Source organism: Acyrthosiphon pisum, chromosome A2, assembly GCF_005508785.2.
Source record: "Acyrthosiphon pisum isolate AL4f chromosome A2, pea_aphid_22Mar2018_4r6ur, whole genome shotgun sequence".
NCBI classification, from domain to species: Eukaryota; Metazoa; Arthropoda; class Insecta; order Hemiptera; family Aphididae; genus Acyrthosiphon; species Acyrthosiphon pisum.
Window position 1 is genome coordinate 53,915,409 of NC_042495.1, and position 13,910 is coordinate 53,929,318.

The window sequence follows — 13,910 nt, forward strand, 5'->3', positions numbered from 1 at the left end:
GTACAATACGGCAATACGCGACGAGCGTAAGTGGAGCACACTCGGTCGTGGTATTATAATAATATTGTTTTCCACGATAACAAACAGGCACGCGGCCGCTGCTCATACGTATAGGTACCGCCTAATTTATATTGTGATGAGATTTAAAACAATAAATAACAACGAAACCCAATGAAAAGAAAAATAATGTTAATAACAACAACAATAATAATAATATAAGTACACAATACACGTTTATACTTTATATTATTATATACATCGTCGAATTAATCGCGTGCGAATTGAAATACGTCCGAATTTCGTCCGGACCCGGTCGCGCGAATGCGAGTGCGTACAGTACACTCGACCGAACGATTGTGTGTGTGTGTGTGTGTGTGTGTGTGTGTGTGTATTTGCAGAAAACAAATAAAAAATAATAAAAACCGACAGTAAAACAAAAAACAGCAAACGAAACGGAATTCTGAAAAAAAAAATAAAAACGCTGACGCTCGAGAGTCGTTTTCGCCACGCAGCGTGCAAACGTCCCGGCAATAGCGGCACTCGTGTACGCACAATAATTATTATACATTATATCGTTTAATCCGTCGGCACGCGGACGACCTTAGTTTAACGATATTAATCGTGAGCTATACGACGTTCATCTTCCGCGACCTTTCCGGATGGGACCGACGACGACGTGGCTGCTGTTGGCCGTCGCGATGATGCTGTTGTCCGGCACGATGTCGGGGACGATCTCCGCGGAAAGACGACCACGAGAGACGGACGGCATCGGAGGTGGCACCGGTGGCGGCGGTGGCGACGGTGCCGACGATGACGACGACGACTCTTACGGCGGTGAGTGCTCCGGTTTAGTCGGTTTTCCATTATTATTGAAGATTTTCCGAGCAAGAAATCGGAGTGTACCGTTACGCATCAGGTCAATTTTCGAGCGTTCGAGAAGTTACGCGATTTACAAGCGATACGTACCGATCCGTGTCAGATTTCGATACGAGTTGGTACATAACTATTCCATGTCGATACGTATCGAATTTTTCTTCTTGAAATATTGATTCTCGCCCATCGTTGTTTTTTTAACTGCCGACTCTTACTCGAATACTCATATTCAGTATTAAATCTACTATCTATCAACAGGTATTTGAGTATAAGTAAAAAAATTTTTACTATATTGAATACCTATATACTTGACAATTGTTTAGTCTTTCCTTCAAATACTTTTATTCTGACCTACATTTTAAAATATTTGCAAAAATAAACGATCACCATCAAAGTCTTTATAGTTTATCATTTTACATAATAATATCACTAGTACTAGTTTTAAGCTAACGATATTATTCAATTAATGTAAGTAGGTATGTATGATGTGTCAAACGTTTATGTGATACTATTGGCCATTGGTACAATGATATATAATAAATTAAATAGGTACCTAATATTATAAGTTATAAATTAAATCAATGAAATGCGTGTTTATATCTTGATGGTTATTTAAATTTGAATATAATATTAGTAGTTAATTAATAAATATAAGATATTGTTAGTTAATAAAGAATAAGGTAGTTGTCAATTTTCCATACAAAACTAAGATTACATTTTTAATTTTAGGTAGGTACCTGCCTACTATTTCTAAATAATTGTAATTTAGTTGATGAAATACTCAAACAAATATTGACCAATATTTATAATTAAGAAATGGATGATAAAAACAAATTGTACCTATATAACTATTAATAAACTAATAGAAAAAAAAACTATTTAAAATTTGTCTCGAACACTTTTTTAAAGTAGTTTTTTTCAAAACTGCCTGGCTGAGATCTGAGATGTTATTATAATATAATATAATGTAACAACCCAAACTACAGTAACAGTGCAAGATTAGATGGGGTGTGAGGAGAACATCGGAGTATCAGGGCATGATCTTGAGGGCCTCAAATTTAAAACTTACCAATATATCATTTATCCGCAGGCATACGCAAAATAATAGAAAATTAAATTATTAGAAATAAATACTGCATCATTCCTGGTAGAAAAAAAAATTGTTTAGAATAATCCACGTCTCGGACAATTGCAATTATTATTTGTACATACGAATTGTAATACATACGCAGCCCATTAAGTGTTTAGTAGCAACTTTTAAAATACCTGTAGATGTGTTTCGTCCTATTTAGATCTTCTGTTTTTACTAGTTTTATTTCATTTTAGCTTATAAAGAATAAATGAGAATACAATATAAATGTTTTATATATTATTATGTTTTCCATACGTTTTCCATGTGTGAATTGTGTCCACAATGAATTTCATATTTTTACCTATTCATGAAGTATTCATCATAATAATATGTTTGGTGCTTTTGGTCAATTAATATATTAATAAATACTGAATAAATATATATTATAAGAGTTATTTTGGGAGAATAAGACCACGAGTCAATTTTTTTTAATAAGAGGACTCATATCCGATGACTTACATCTGATACTTATAATCCCTCGACTCTTGCTATACCTATTCTAAAATATTGTTATATTATTATATGCCTATATGAATTATTCTACTCGCACAGTCCAAAATAGACGCGTCCAAATAATAATTCTACGATAATTCGAAAACTTTTTGAAAAACGGAATGCACGATACCTGAAGAAAATAATAACATTATCGTTCACGCGTAGGTCCATCACAACGCATAATCGATAAATACTATAAATCTTATCGTCCACTTTTACTGCAGAAAAATATTTCCTACTTCAAAAATATTAAATAGAAAAAAGTTATGGACATAATCATTGATTTTTCTATTGATATAATTAATTATAACTCTATGAACATTCATTTATTTATTTATTTATTAACGATGTTAAATTGTCTAATGCATGTTTAAAAATTATCGATCACTATAGATATCAGTTTTTTTTATCTAGTTTGGAACTTCACAATCAAATTTATAGCACGCTCATACCTTGTGATTAATGACATTCCGACATTCCGTTCACAGAAAATGTCGACAAAAATATTCTAGACACTATGTACCTAACACAATCTCGTAATCAAGACATTATATTCTAGCAAGTACGAGTATTACGGAACATTAAAATCCGTTAAAAATTATTTTACCATCATTATTAGATTATGACGACGTAAGTTCCTCCCAAAGAGATATTTTCTGTACTGAAAAATTAAATATAAGTCCATTTTATAAGAGATTTAATAATTCAATGGTACTGTCTTTCCCTTCTAATAATCAATAATATTATAATGTAGATCTATGAACATTTTATCAGACGTTTCTATGTGTTATACATATACGAGTATTTTGTGAACGTCACACCCACCTAATATGACGTTATCTCCGTCTTAAAAACGACCAGATACCAAATTTGTGTTTCAAACTTCCAACTTTCGTGTTGTTAGCTTTAATTTTAGAATTAATTGATTAACATCAAACTTAAAGGCAAAATATTATCTGAGTATTCCCGTCGAATTTTTATAATATTTTTGATTTTGAAGTGATTTTTGAACATTTTTATATCTTGATATTTTACGTAGGTAGCACGGACTAAGATATAGTCCGTGGTAGGTACCTATTTAAAACTTGCATAAAAAATAAAATATTATTGAAAAAACCATGAAAGAATTCAAATAATCATCCTCTTAAAAATAAAATAATAATCAAATTCTTTAAAAAATGTTTGTATTTTTTAATAATTGTGCGCCGCATAATATTATATGCTGCAAATAAATGCAATGTGACCTAACCTAACCTATGGGTGATAAAGTAGATATAATACGGTAATTATTGTATATTCAACTGACGAGATAATTAGAATAAGAAAACTATCAAAATTAACCAGTATAAATCAAATTATGTTTTATTTAAACATTTAAAAATTTGTCGGTGGCTCTCGGTAGCTATATTCACAGATTTACGAGTATCTATACCTCGGACTATCTATTGTAGAATCTGCCCACCTTCAATCGAAATGTTTCAATGAAATCTCGTTGAGTATAGATTCATACGGCTGAGTGTTATGAGTTTATGACGTTTGAATTACATAGTCATTTTTCAGAAGTTACAGTACAACGTGATATTATACTGCAAAAATAATAACGAAGTATGATAACAATTTATTTAAATTTTTTCTAGAAATATCGTGAGCAGAAAGGGAGTGTCAGCGGATGACTGATTGGGGTTCAGCAAGAAATCGCATAAATGTATTATGGGCGCCCATCGCGTTCATAATCCTGGCTGAATGTTTAAGGTGGCTAATGGAGGATATAAACGATGAGATTGAATGTAAAATATAGAAGATCATGCTCGAGCGTCGGCGTGCGAATGGATTATGATTAAGGTGTTAGGTGGTGGTGTGGGAAGTATTAGTTTGTCTCGTAGGGTGGAGACTTAAAGTCTTTCCAGCGTTCATACGTTTTGTAAAATCACAGCCTCAAGCGATAATCACGTACGGTAGATACCAACGAAAGAAAACATAGTCAAAAATATCCAAACCTTTTTAGTCTAATACTCTAATCATTCTGAACGTTTAATTCTACATAGAAAGTTATAATAAAGGTCACGGCAAAAAGTTTTGAAACCCTAATAGTATGATCATTATACATTAAACTCTCTATTATTCGCTTTGTCTTTGTGGATTATCCGTAATCTTCCGTGGATTATAATATTATGTATTTGTGAAAAAATAAAATATACAAAAGTTATATGTTGTATTAAATTAATGTTTAAATAAATATACAACGTGTACTTAGCTATGTTTCTTTAAATACTATTTAACATTACATTGTATAATGCTAATATAACAATATAATTTTTTTCAATTTGTATTTTGCGGATTAACCGCGGAATTCACTTATCCCGTGGTTGCCGTTCAATCCTATTCCACGGATAATTGAGAGTCTTCTGTATTTTTAACTTCAACGAGATATATAAAATTATATGAGTTTTTTTTTTTTTGTTAATGGAGAATAATATTTTTTTTATTTTTATCAAAGTTTTTTTGAAAATCAATTTTCAGAAGTTTATAAACTATAATTATATTTTATTCTATAGCAGGATTTTGCGATTTATAGCCACCCGAAGTGTAAAAAATTAGATTTAAGACTCGTAAGCTATAAGATACATTATTAACTTATAAAGTTAAAAATCATAAAATCGATTGTTAATAGGTTTACGCCAATCGCTTAAACTGTTTATCCATAATCACTAATTTAACGAAGCTAAAAAATATATTCAAGTTAACCCAGACATTTAGAACACTCCGTAAATATAGCTATAAATATTTTATGTCAAATTTGATTGATTTTCTTTAGATGTTATCTAAATAAGTAGGTATTGAATAATAATAATTATTTATGAAAAGTTAGTCATTTTAAAATGAATATATAAGTAATAAAAAAAAAAAAATTATTTTTAAATAAATAAATAAAATGTTCTTATAGTGATCAGTAATTAAAAATTATTTATTGCAACAACTAATTGAACCATGACATTTGCAGCTGGATAACATTTGTTTTAATTCAAGGTACACACACGCATCGGTTCGTTACACGATTAGTTTTACAAGTGCAAAATTAAAATCATTGTCCTCCTGTAAGTGAATTTAATGAAGTCGCTATTCAAACTGAAGTTTTAATAGCACATCACGAGTCAAACAACACAAACACAGTCATCCAAGTCCAAGTGACGTTTTCTTATTTTAAAATGCAAAATCATATTACAATATACCAATTCATAAAATATATAATAATATTATATAGTCTATATTATACTATAGTGGGGATTATCGATAGCACGAATCCCAAAGTGAATAAAAATAAATTTAACTTAAAAATGTTTTGAGTTATACAGCTCAAATATAACTTATAAACATTTCAAGGGGCAAGAAAAAATGCACGTTATGAAAATTTTTGAGTAATCGTAATCAAGTCTGTGTTATATATATTTAATATCAATGAGATTTATATAATACAAATTCTCAATCAATAGTGATTATATATATATATATATAATGAGTATAAAAACACAAATAATCACTTTGTTTCGTTTTTTTTTTTTATGACGCAGGTATCTATTAAATTATTTCGTCGATTTTTGGAGCTATTAATTTAATAATAATTTAAAACTAAATTACCAAAGAAATTTAACCGTCGTTCTTTATATATTTTTAATTTTCAGAACTGAGAATGTATAAAACTACAACAAATAAGTGCATTTCGTGTTAACTGAATTACTTCATGCTATCCAAGACTACCGACGTATAGGTAAACCCATTTTTAAGACAAATTAAAATCTAAATAGGTGACTTAAAAGTTGAAACTAGTTAAAAGTACCATTGTCATGCATTGGAGACGTGAAAATTAAAAAAAAAAGTTATTTCTCATCATTAAAAGTGTATTAAGTTGAGTACATTTCAATTAAACCGACCCTTAAGCTCGCTAAGAAGATAATCGATTTTACAATTGTTCAACGTCTAAAAATAAAGTCTGTTCGAAATGATAATGTATTTTAAATTTAAAGAGGTCGATTATTTAATGAGTTGGAATAATAAAACACCAACGTTTACGTATTAGATGTTTATTCTAAATTTGACTATTATTCTGTATATATGGTATAAATTAAACCCATTTGTAGACTTACATATAATTATTGAAATGTAATAAATTCAAGATAGCTATACTTATAAATAAAAGTTTAACATTTAATTTTTCAATTCTATATTTTGTTTAAGTAACCTTTATATATATATTCAATTATAGATGAATTGTAATCAAATTTTTTTGTATAAATAATATTATTGAAAATTGTTTAAACAAGTTTATATTTTAATAAATCGAATTAAAATTGATAGACTTTTTTATCAAAACTGATTAAATTACATGTCACGTTGTGGTTTCCTTGTTAATAACTTTTTGTTTCTTTAATATGATTATATGAATAGTGTAAACGTCAACCTATATTAATATTTCAAGGCAAATATGATTACATATACGTTATAATATATACCCAACTATCACTAAAACATTAATGATGCAGCGTAAAAAATTCTAATCTGGATAATATAACAGCGTAATAATGTAGCATTTATGAATCTTGATAATACTATCAACTTTCAACCAATGTTCTAATTTCTAATATAAGTAATCCTAAAGCAGCTTTACGTACCTCTCATAATCATGCCATGAATACGTTATCAATAGTTTTAAGCTTATATATTCATAAAATATTAATTATTAATAATGGAATATTCACAACATATATTCTGAATCTAATGATCATAAAATAATAATATAATACTATACCTACATAGAATATTCAAATGGATAAACGATGAATATTCTACACTTATTTACAAAATAATATAGGACAAAGACAAACCATATCTTTAGTAATTCGAAATACTAATAATATATTTCAGCCATTAAAAACATATTGATAATCATTCTGCAACAAAACAAAGTATCCGTGCAAAATTACAATTAATGACTCAATTCAACTTAAGTATTTTTTAATTTTAATTTTATCCCGGTTTCTTCTGTATTTTAAGAAACTAAATATTAAAATACAAATATTTTTAAGGAAAAAATAAATGATAAAAAAAATTAAGAATACAATAAAATAATATTAATATGATTATTTTACAACATTTTAATAACTACGAACCTAATTAGAAGGTTTTAAAATCAATTAAGTTGAACACAGAATTACATAACGATGTAATTTTAAAAAGTTTATAATGATTCAAGAATAATAATATTATTGTGTTTACTTTTTAATGATATTAATAAAATCAATTTTTTTTTTAATATACATATCTACACCATTTAATTTAATAGAATATTGATATTAATGACGTACATCATTAAAAATGCTATAGCTTTGTATTAATGAAATTTAACATAAATAATGATAAAATATTATATCAAATAAGTACAAAAGCCTGTTTTTGTCAAGTGGTTGTATTAATATGTAGAATGTTGACATTTCTTTTTTAATACGTTCAAAAAATGTTTATGTAACTAAAAAATGTAATAATTAAATAAGATTTAATAAAAAAAATTTTAATATGGATTCATCCATTCATTTCAGCAATGTTTGCTTCCTCCACTTTGATACCTAATCAAAAAATATCAGATATTTTGTATTTTAAATTAAACAGTTTTAATATTACAAACAAATCATATTAAATAAGAAATGAAAAAGTTATTTGCCAACCTATAAAAAAAGTAACTCCTATTATTATTTTATATGTAAATATGGTAAATCCATACTTATAAAATTAGTATGATCTCTCTTTATTATGTGTATAAAACTATAATAAATAATATTACACCATTATAAAACATATATCTTATCGTACTAAAAACTAATAATACGCTTAGGAACTTTAAGTATGACTTTGATATTTGTAAGACATGAAATATTGGATATTTTTGTGTACCTATTAGACAACATCTAAATACTACAATATTTTTTAGATACTGACATTTAAGAAATCTAATTTTGTTGCTCCAAGTTTTTATATGTTATTTCTCGTGATAAAAACTCGACAAAAATTAAAAATTAACCGAAATACCGAAATTATAATTCGCCAATACTCGCATAAGTAAAAGTATTGAATGTGTTTAATCTACTATTAAGAAAAATAAATACCTATTTTAATATTTTAAAAATTGCAATAAATATTATTAAAAAATGTTTATCGTGGTATTATAATACATAGTAGGTATTCAAAAAATTTCGCAAAATAAGCAAACTGATTTTAAAATATTTTTAACTTTTTAACAATACACATTTCTGTAAGAACATTATAAATGATTCTCTTACAAAAAATATTTCAAAAAGCAAAATTTAAAATATAAGCGGAAAAAATATCATCTATTTGCATGTCTTGGTTGCCTTACCGATAAACAACAAACTAAACTCTACGTTCGGTTTATTTTCTAAATATTCAATTACAATATTCTGTGTAGCTTGATTTTATATCTTTTTTCTTGTAAAAATTCCAAAAATTGTTAGATTTTGTACTTATTTTTACCCAAAATCAAACAATGTTTAAGTAGATTTCTTTAGTAGTTTTTAAAAATATATTTCACTTTTTAATGTTTTCATCTCATACATATTTCAATATACCATCACACGTGTATGAAGATTGTTGTCTTTCAAAATTCTGATTATACACATATTTCGAAAAATAAAAATGTGTCAATTCGCTAATGTCAAAGCTAAAACTTTAACTCCCATGGGAAATTTATATGGAAACATTTATGTCGTTGACTTGAGACCAACTATGGTTCGATTAAGAGTAATGCACAGCGAAGTTGACAATAAAAAAAAACTTTGTAAATACACCATTTTACTGAGTCTTATAATCAACTTTGTGAAAAGGGTTAAAAATATGCTTTTTATATTTAATAATAATGAGTGGATATGCAAGGATCTTTACTGGTCCCTGCAGAGAATTTTATTTACATATAGTTTTACACATTTTGTTAAAACGATGTTTGAAAAAAAAGAAAAACATTTTATACCAAAAAGGGTTAAAAATAATTTAATTAACATTTTTAAATTGACGTATATTCAAATAAAAAGATAAATCTGATACCTTTTATCTTAGTGACAAGATTTGCATAGGCTTTTGGATTTTTTAACGAGTACAATATTACAATGTAGTTCAGTAAACAATTTTAACGGAACTGCTACAATTAATTTAATTATGTATTTCAAAAAATTTCTATTGAATTCTAACTGACTCAATCGGTACAACATTATGCATTCCAAATAATCAAACCATACTCATCTACATCCGTCCTACGTTTGGTGAAGAGCTTTAAATAAATTATGTTGTTGAAAGTAAGCAAATTACATTTAGTAAAGCTTGCAATTTTTATAAATTTACCTACAAATGCCATGTGTTCATGAAAATTTAAATTATAAAAAAATTAATATCATTATTAAATCATAAATATAGTAATTAGATCAAATACCTAATTTTTTCATAGCATCTTAAAACAAAATAAACTATTTGGATAAATTTAATTTATTTTATCCTCATCTGATCTTGTTTATTTGAAGTAATATTCAAAAATAATAAACAAGTAAAAATATTTTTTTTCGTTTATTCCTATAGAATTTTTACTTTTTAAATTACAAAAAGTTAGACGAGTGGGTACCACTCTGCTATACAGTAGTTTTCTAACATGTTGTTGTAACGGATGTGTTATATTTGAATTCAATGATAAATCATTGTATACGAAAAACAATTATGACGTTGTGTCAGTTTAGCATACTGTTTGCTATACAATAATTTGCAAGATTTCAATAAATTTAAATTTAAATAATTATGAGCATCTGAAGTTCAAATTTTTACAACATTGGATATTTACTCGATTTATCATGTAACGATTTTCTTATTTTGTTGTAATTCAAAAGAGAATAACGGTAGATAGAAGATACTTTATATATAGACCATATTATGTTTATCTTATCAATTCCTAAACTTAATAAAAATTTTAAAAATATTTCTACTTCTTTCGATTTGTTTAAGAACATTTTCAATTTTCAGTTTTTTTAGTTTTTATTTCTATAAATATCAATACAATTATATTCGTTGGGTAAAAATGCTTTAAATAATTAAATGTAATAGAAGGCTTCTCACAAATTGATACAATATCAGTTTAGAACTACCTATTAAAAATATATTGGTAATTTTTTTTTTATCAGCCTATAAAGTTCAAATGTTGACATATTTATCAAATTGAAAATTTACAAATTACTATGTTGTTAAAAATGTATAAAATATTCAACTTTTATAGCTAAGGATTGAAAATATAAAACAAGATTGCTCGTAAGTAGTTAATTATGTAGCCAACAAATCTAGAAATAAACATGAACACAGTTTTTTTAAAGTTATTTTAAGTTAAAATTTGAACAAAATTACATATTTAATAACTAAGAATACCGATTTTAGTTCATTTTTGTAATTTTATAATATTAATGTAATTTACTGTCTACCGTATTAATGATATGTAATAACAATATAAATATAATAGGTATAAAACGTCCTTTACTGACTAACCGTTTCCGCTCAGAATCGTTGAATACTGTATAGCAGAGCGACATCCACTTTCCCGTTTTCTTTTCTATGTTAATTTTGGTCAAAATTAAATGTTAGGTTAAATATTAAATTAACCATGTAGATACTTAAATATATTCATATTGCGCCACTGGTATAATATTAGTTCACTGTCATGTTGTTATCATCGATAATATTATTAGCTTTTGTAATAATTTCATTAAAAATAATCTAGTATATTACTTAATAAGCTTACAAATTATTTTTCAGAATTTGAAGAAAAAATTCTCCGGGCGTGGATAGAAAAATTAATTGAAAGATACAGTACAAATATCCAGTCACCCACCGAATCAACAAACATACAACGTATTGCAAAGAAAAGTCGAACGAGCACTACTCAAATTAATATGCTAGACGATGACCATATCGCGACTCTGTCAATTTATCCATTCCTCGTCAACCCATTTTATCAACCATCAATTTATTCGAGTTATATTCCATTAACTTATGATGCAACAACTCATCTACTTCCTGTCGGACAAGTTCCGTATCAAAAAGATGAATACCACCATCGGTTTTTGGGACCTTTACATACCCAATTCCCAGTTGGATATACAAACGTTCCAGGAATTATGAGCCCAACGCTAATAAATAATGAGCCTGAAATTAAAAAAACTATGAATATCCCAAATTACATTCCCCCAAGTAACCAAGAAGTAATACAGAAGCATGACAAGGAATTACATACCTCTGAACAAATAATAAACCAAAATAAAGATAATTTTGATCACACATCACCGATAGGACTTGACATGGAAGATCCGATAAAAATTTATCAAAAAAAATACGACAAAATTGAACAACCAAATTCAAAAATGGATAGAAAATTACATGACCATCTTACTGCGGATGATCTTCCAAACACATTAACTGCAGAACAAAATCAAACGACTGGATCTCATGAAGTTCAAGACCTTCAACCGTCAACTTTTTTTTCTGTTTTCGACACAACTATGCCATTAGATACAATTCATTTTCCAAAAACATATCTAGTTTCTACTCTTCCGCCGTTGACTATATCAAATGAACCAAATAAATCTGAAACATACAGAAACTCGGTATCACAGGTTCCATTGAGCTCCGATGAATTTAGTACAGTAACGCAAATATTATTAAATCATTCCACAGCACAAGAGCCGTTGTCAAACACAAAACAACTAGTAACTACATCAGTTACACCATATTCATCAACTACCGCCAGTGAAAAAAATCAGGAGGATACCTTTGAAAAAAGGAGTCGACCGGACGAATCACGAAATTCTCATCGCTATTCAAACGACAAGTACACGACTGATATTTTAAAAACGTCAATAATTAATATCAGTGAAATATCAACGGAAATGACCAAAACAACACGAAACCCCGAAGTTTTAAATGCATTATCTACACTTCCAACAACAACTACGACTACAATATTTTCAACTCCATTGTGTGAAAATAATGATACCAAAATATCAACACCCTCCTCTGTGGCTAGAGCCGAAACAGATATACACGCCAAATCATATAACGTCCCAGTTCAAAAGGTAAATGGTAAGCCTGATAAGAAATTTACTACATTCAGTAATGGGCAGGATAACATTAATAATTTAATTCGTTCGTCAACACGTCCATCGGTAATATCTATTACGACTTCGGAAACGTCCACATTGCCGTATACAAAAATATCTTCTTCTTCAATGATATTCACATCGTCACCATCGCAACATAAATATTATTCTTCAACTAAATCACCAGATGTAAAATCTTCTACCGACAAAAACAATAAAATCCAATCAACGAGTTTACGCTACACTTCATTATTGCCCACAATTCTACAACCACTCAATATTAAAAATATCACAACTACAATATTAGTAGATACTAAAACTGAGAAAAGTCCACAGATCACATATAATACCAATAAGTATATCAAAAACATTAAACAGAACACAAATACTCCTAGACATCAAGATGGAACAACTATTTCATCTTCAACATCGACAATTTTTATTCCTTCGCATAACGTTTTCAACACAGATACACCCGTAAAAACTGTACAAAATAATTTGCCATCTGATATAACTATGTATTCAAATAATTACCAAAGCCAAAATATACCAACTTCAACTGAAAAATCAAATACATACAAAGACAGTAATATTAATACTTACTTCTCGACCACAACAAAAGGAATAAAAAAAAGCACATTGAAACCAACAGTGGCACCGATAAATCAATATAACTCTGTTCAGAGAAAAATACCTCTTGATATAGTTTCCGGTGACTCAAAATTTAGAAAAACAACATACAATGAAGATCGGTATATTACGGAAACACCAAACACTTCACAATCTATTGAAGATTCAGAACTCTGGTACAATCACATGTATCCTCAAAACGTACTTAAAAAAAAGGTAAACGAAGAACAAATACATGTTTTGTTAAAAAAAATTATAAAATTACTCAAGCCGGAAATCGAGAAACAGACTCTAACTAAAGAAAGTGTAGCGAGGCTCGTACCATCAAGACTTGGGGATCCAGAAAAGTTTGTATACATTATATATCCGTGGATAATTGACGAGGCTAAAAATATAGAACACGAGGAACGAGCAAAAATCAATAAAAATCCATTGATCATTTCTGACAAGCTTTAATGATGATTTTTTTTTTTGTAAAAAATATATTTATTTTATATTAAAAAAAAAAAATAATAATAATAATAATCATACTGTTTTTTTAATACTGAAATTACAAATATTAAATTCATAAAATATATAACATAAGTAAAGTA

General features: G+C 27.8%; 1 protein-coding gene across 1 annotated transcript; it reads left to right on the forward strand.

Annotated features, from left to right (window-relative positions):
- The first annotated feature begins 439 nt into the window (after positions 1–439).
- Positions 440–13,855, forward strand: LOC103309887. The gene is made up of 2 exons (XM_008186546.3): positions 440–834; positions 11,348–13,855. The coding sequence occupies exons 1-2, from the start codon at positions 660–662 to the stop codon at positions 13,771–13,773; spliced, it is 2,601 nt and encodes an 866-aa protein (XP_008184768.2). The 5' UTR covers positions 440–659; the 3' UTR covers positions 13,774–13,855.
- The last annotated feature ends 55 nt before the right edge of the window (positions 13,856–13,910 follow it).

Excerpts from the sequence above, each read along its gene's own strand:
- LOC103309887 (XM_008186546.3), top strand. The coding sequence starts at position 660 with ATGGGACCGACGACGACGTGGCTGCTGTTGGCCGTCGCGATGATGCTG. Across the intron at positions 835-11,347 it reads CGACGACGACTCTTACGGCG|AATTTGAAGAAAAAATTCTC; the intron begins GTGAGTGCTCCG and ends ATTATTTTTCAG.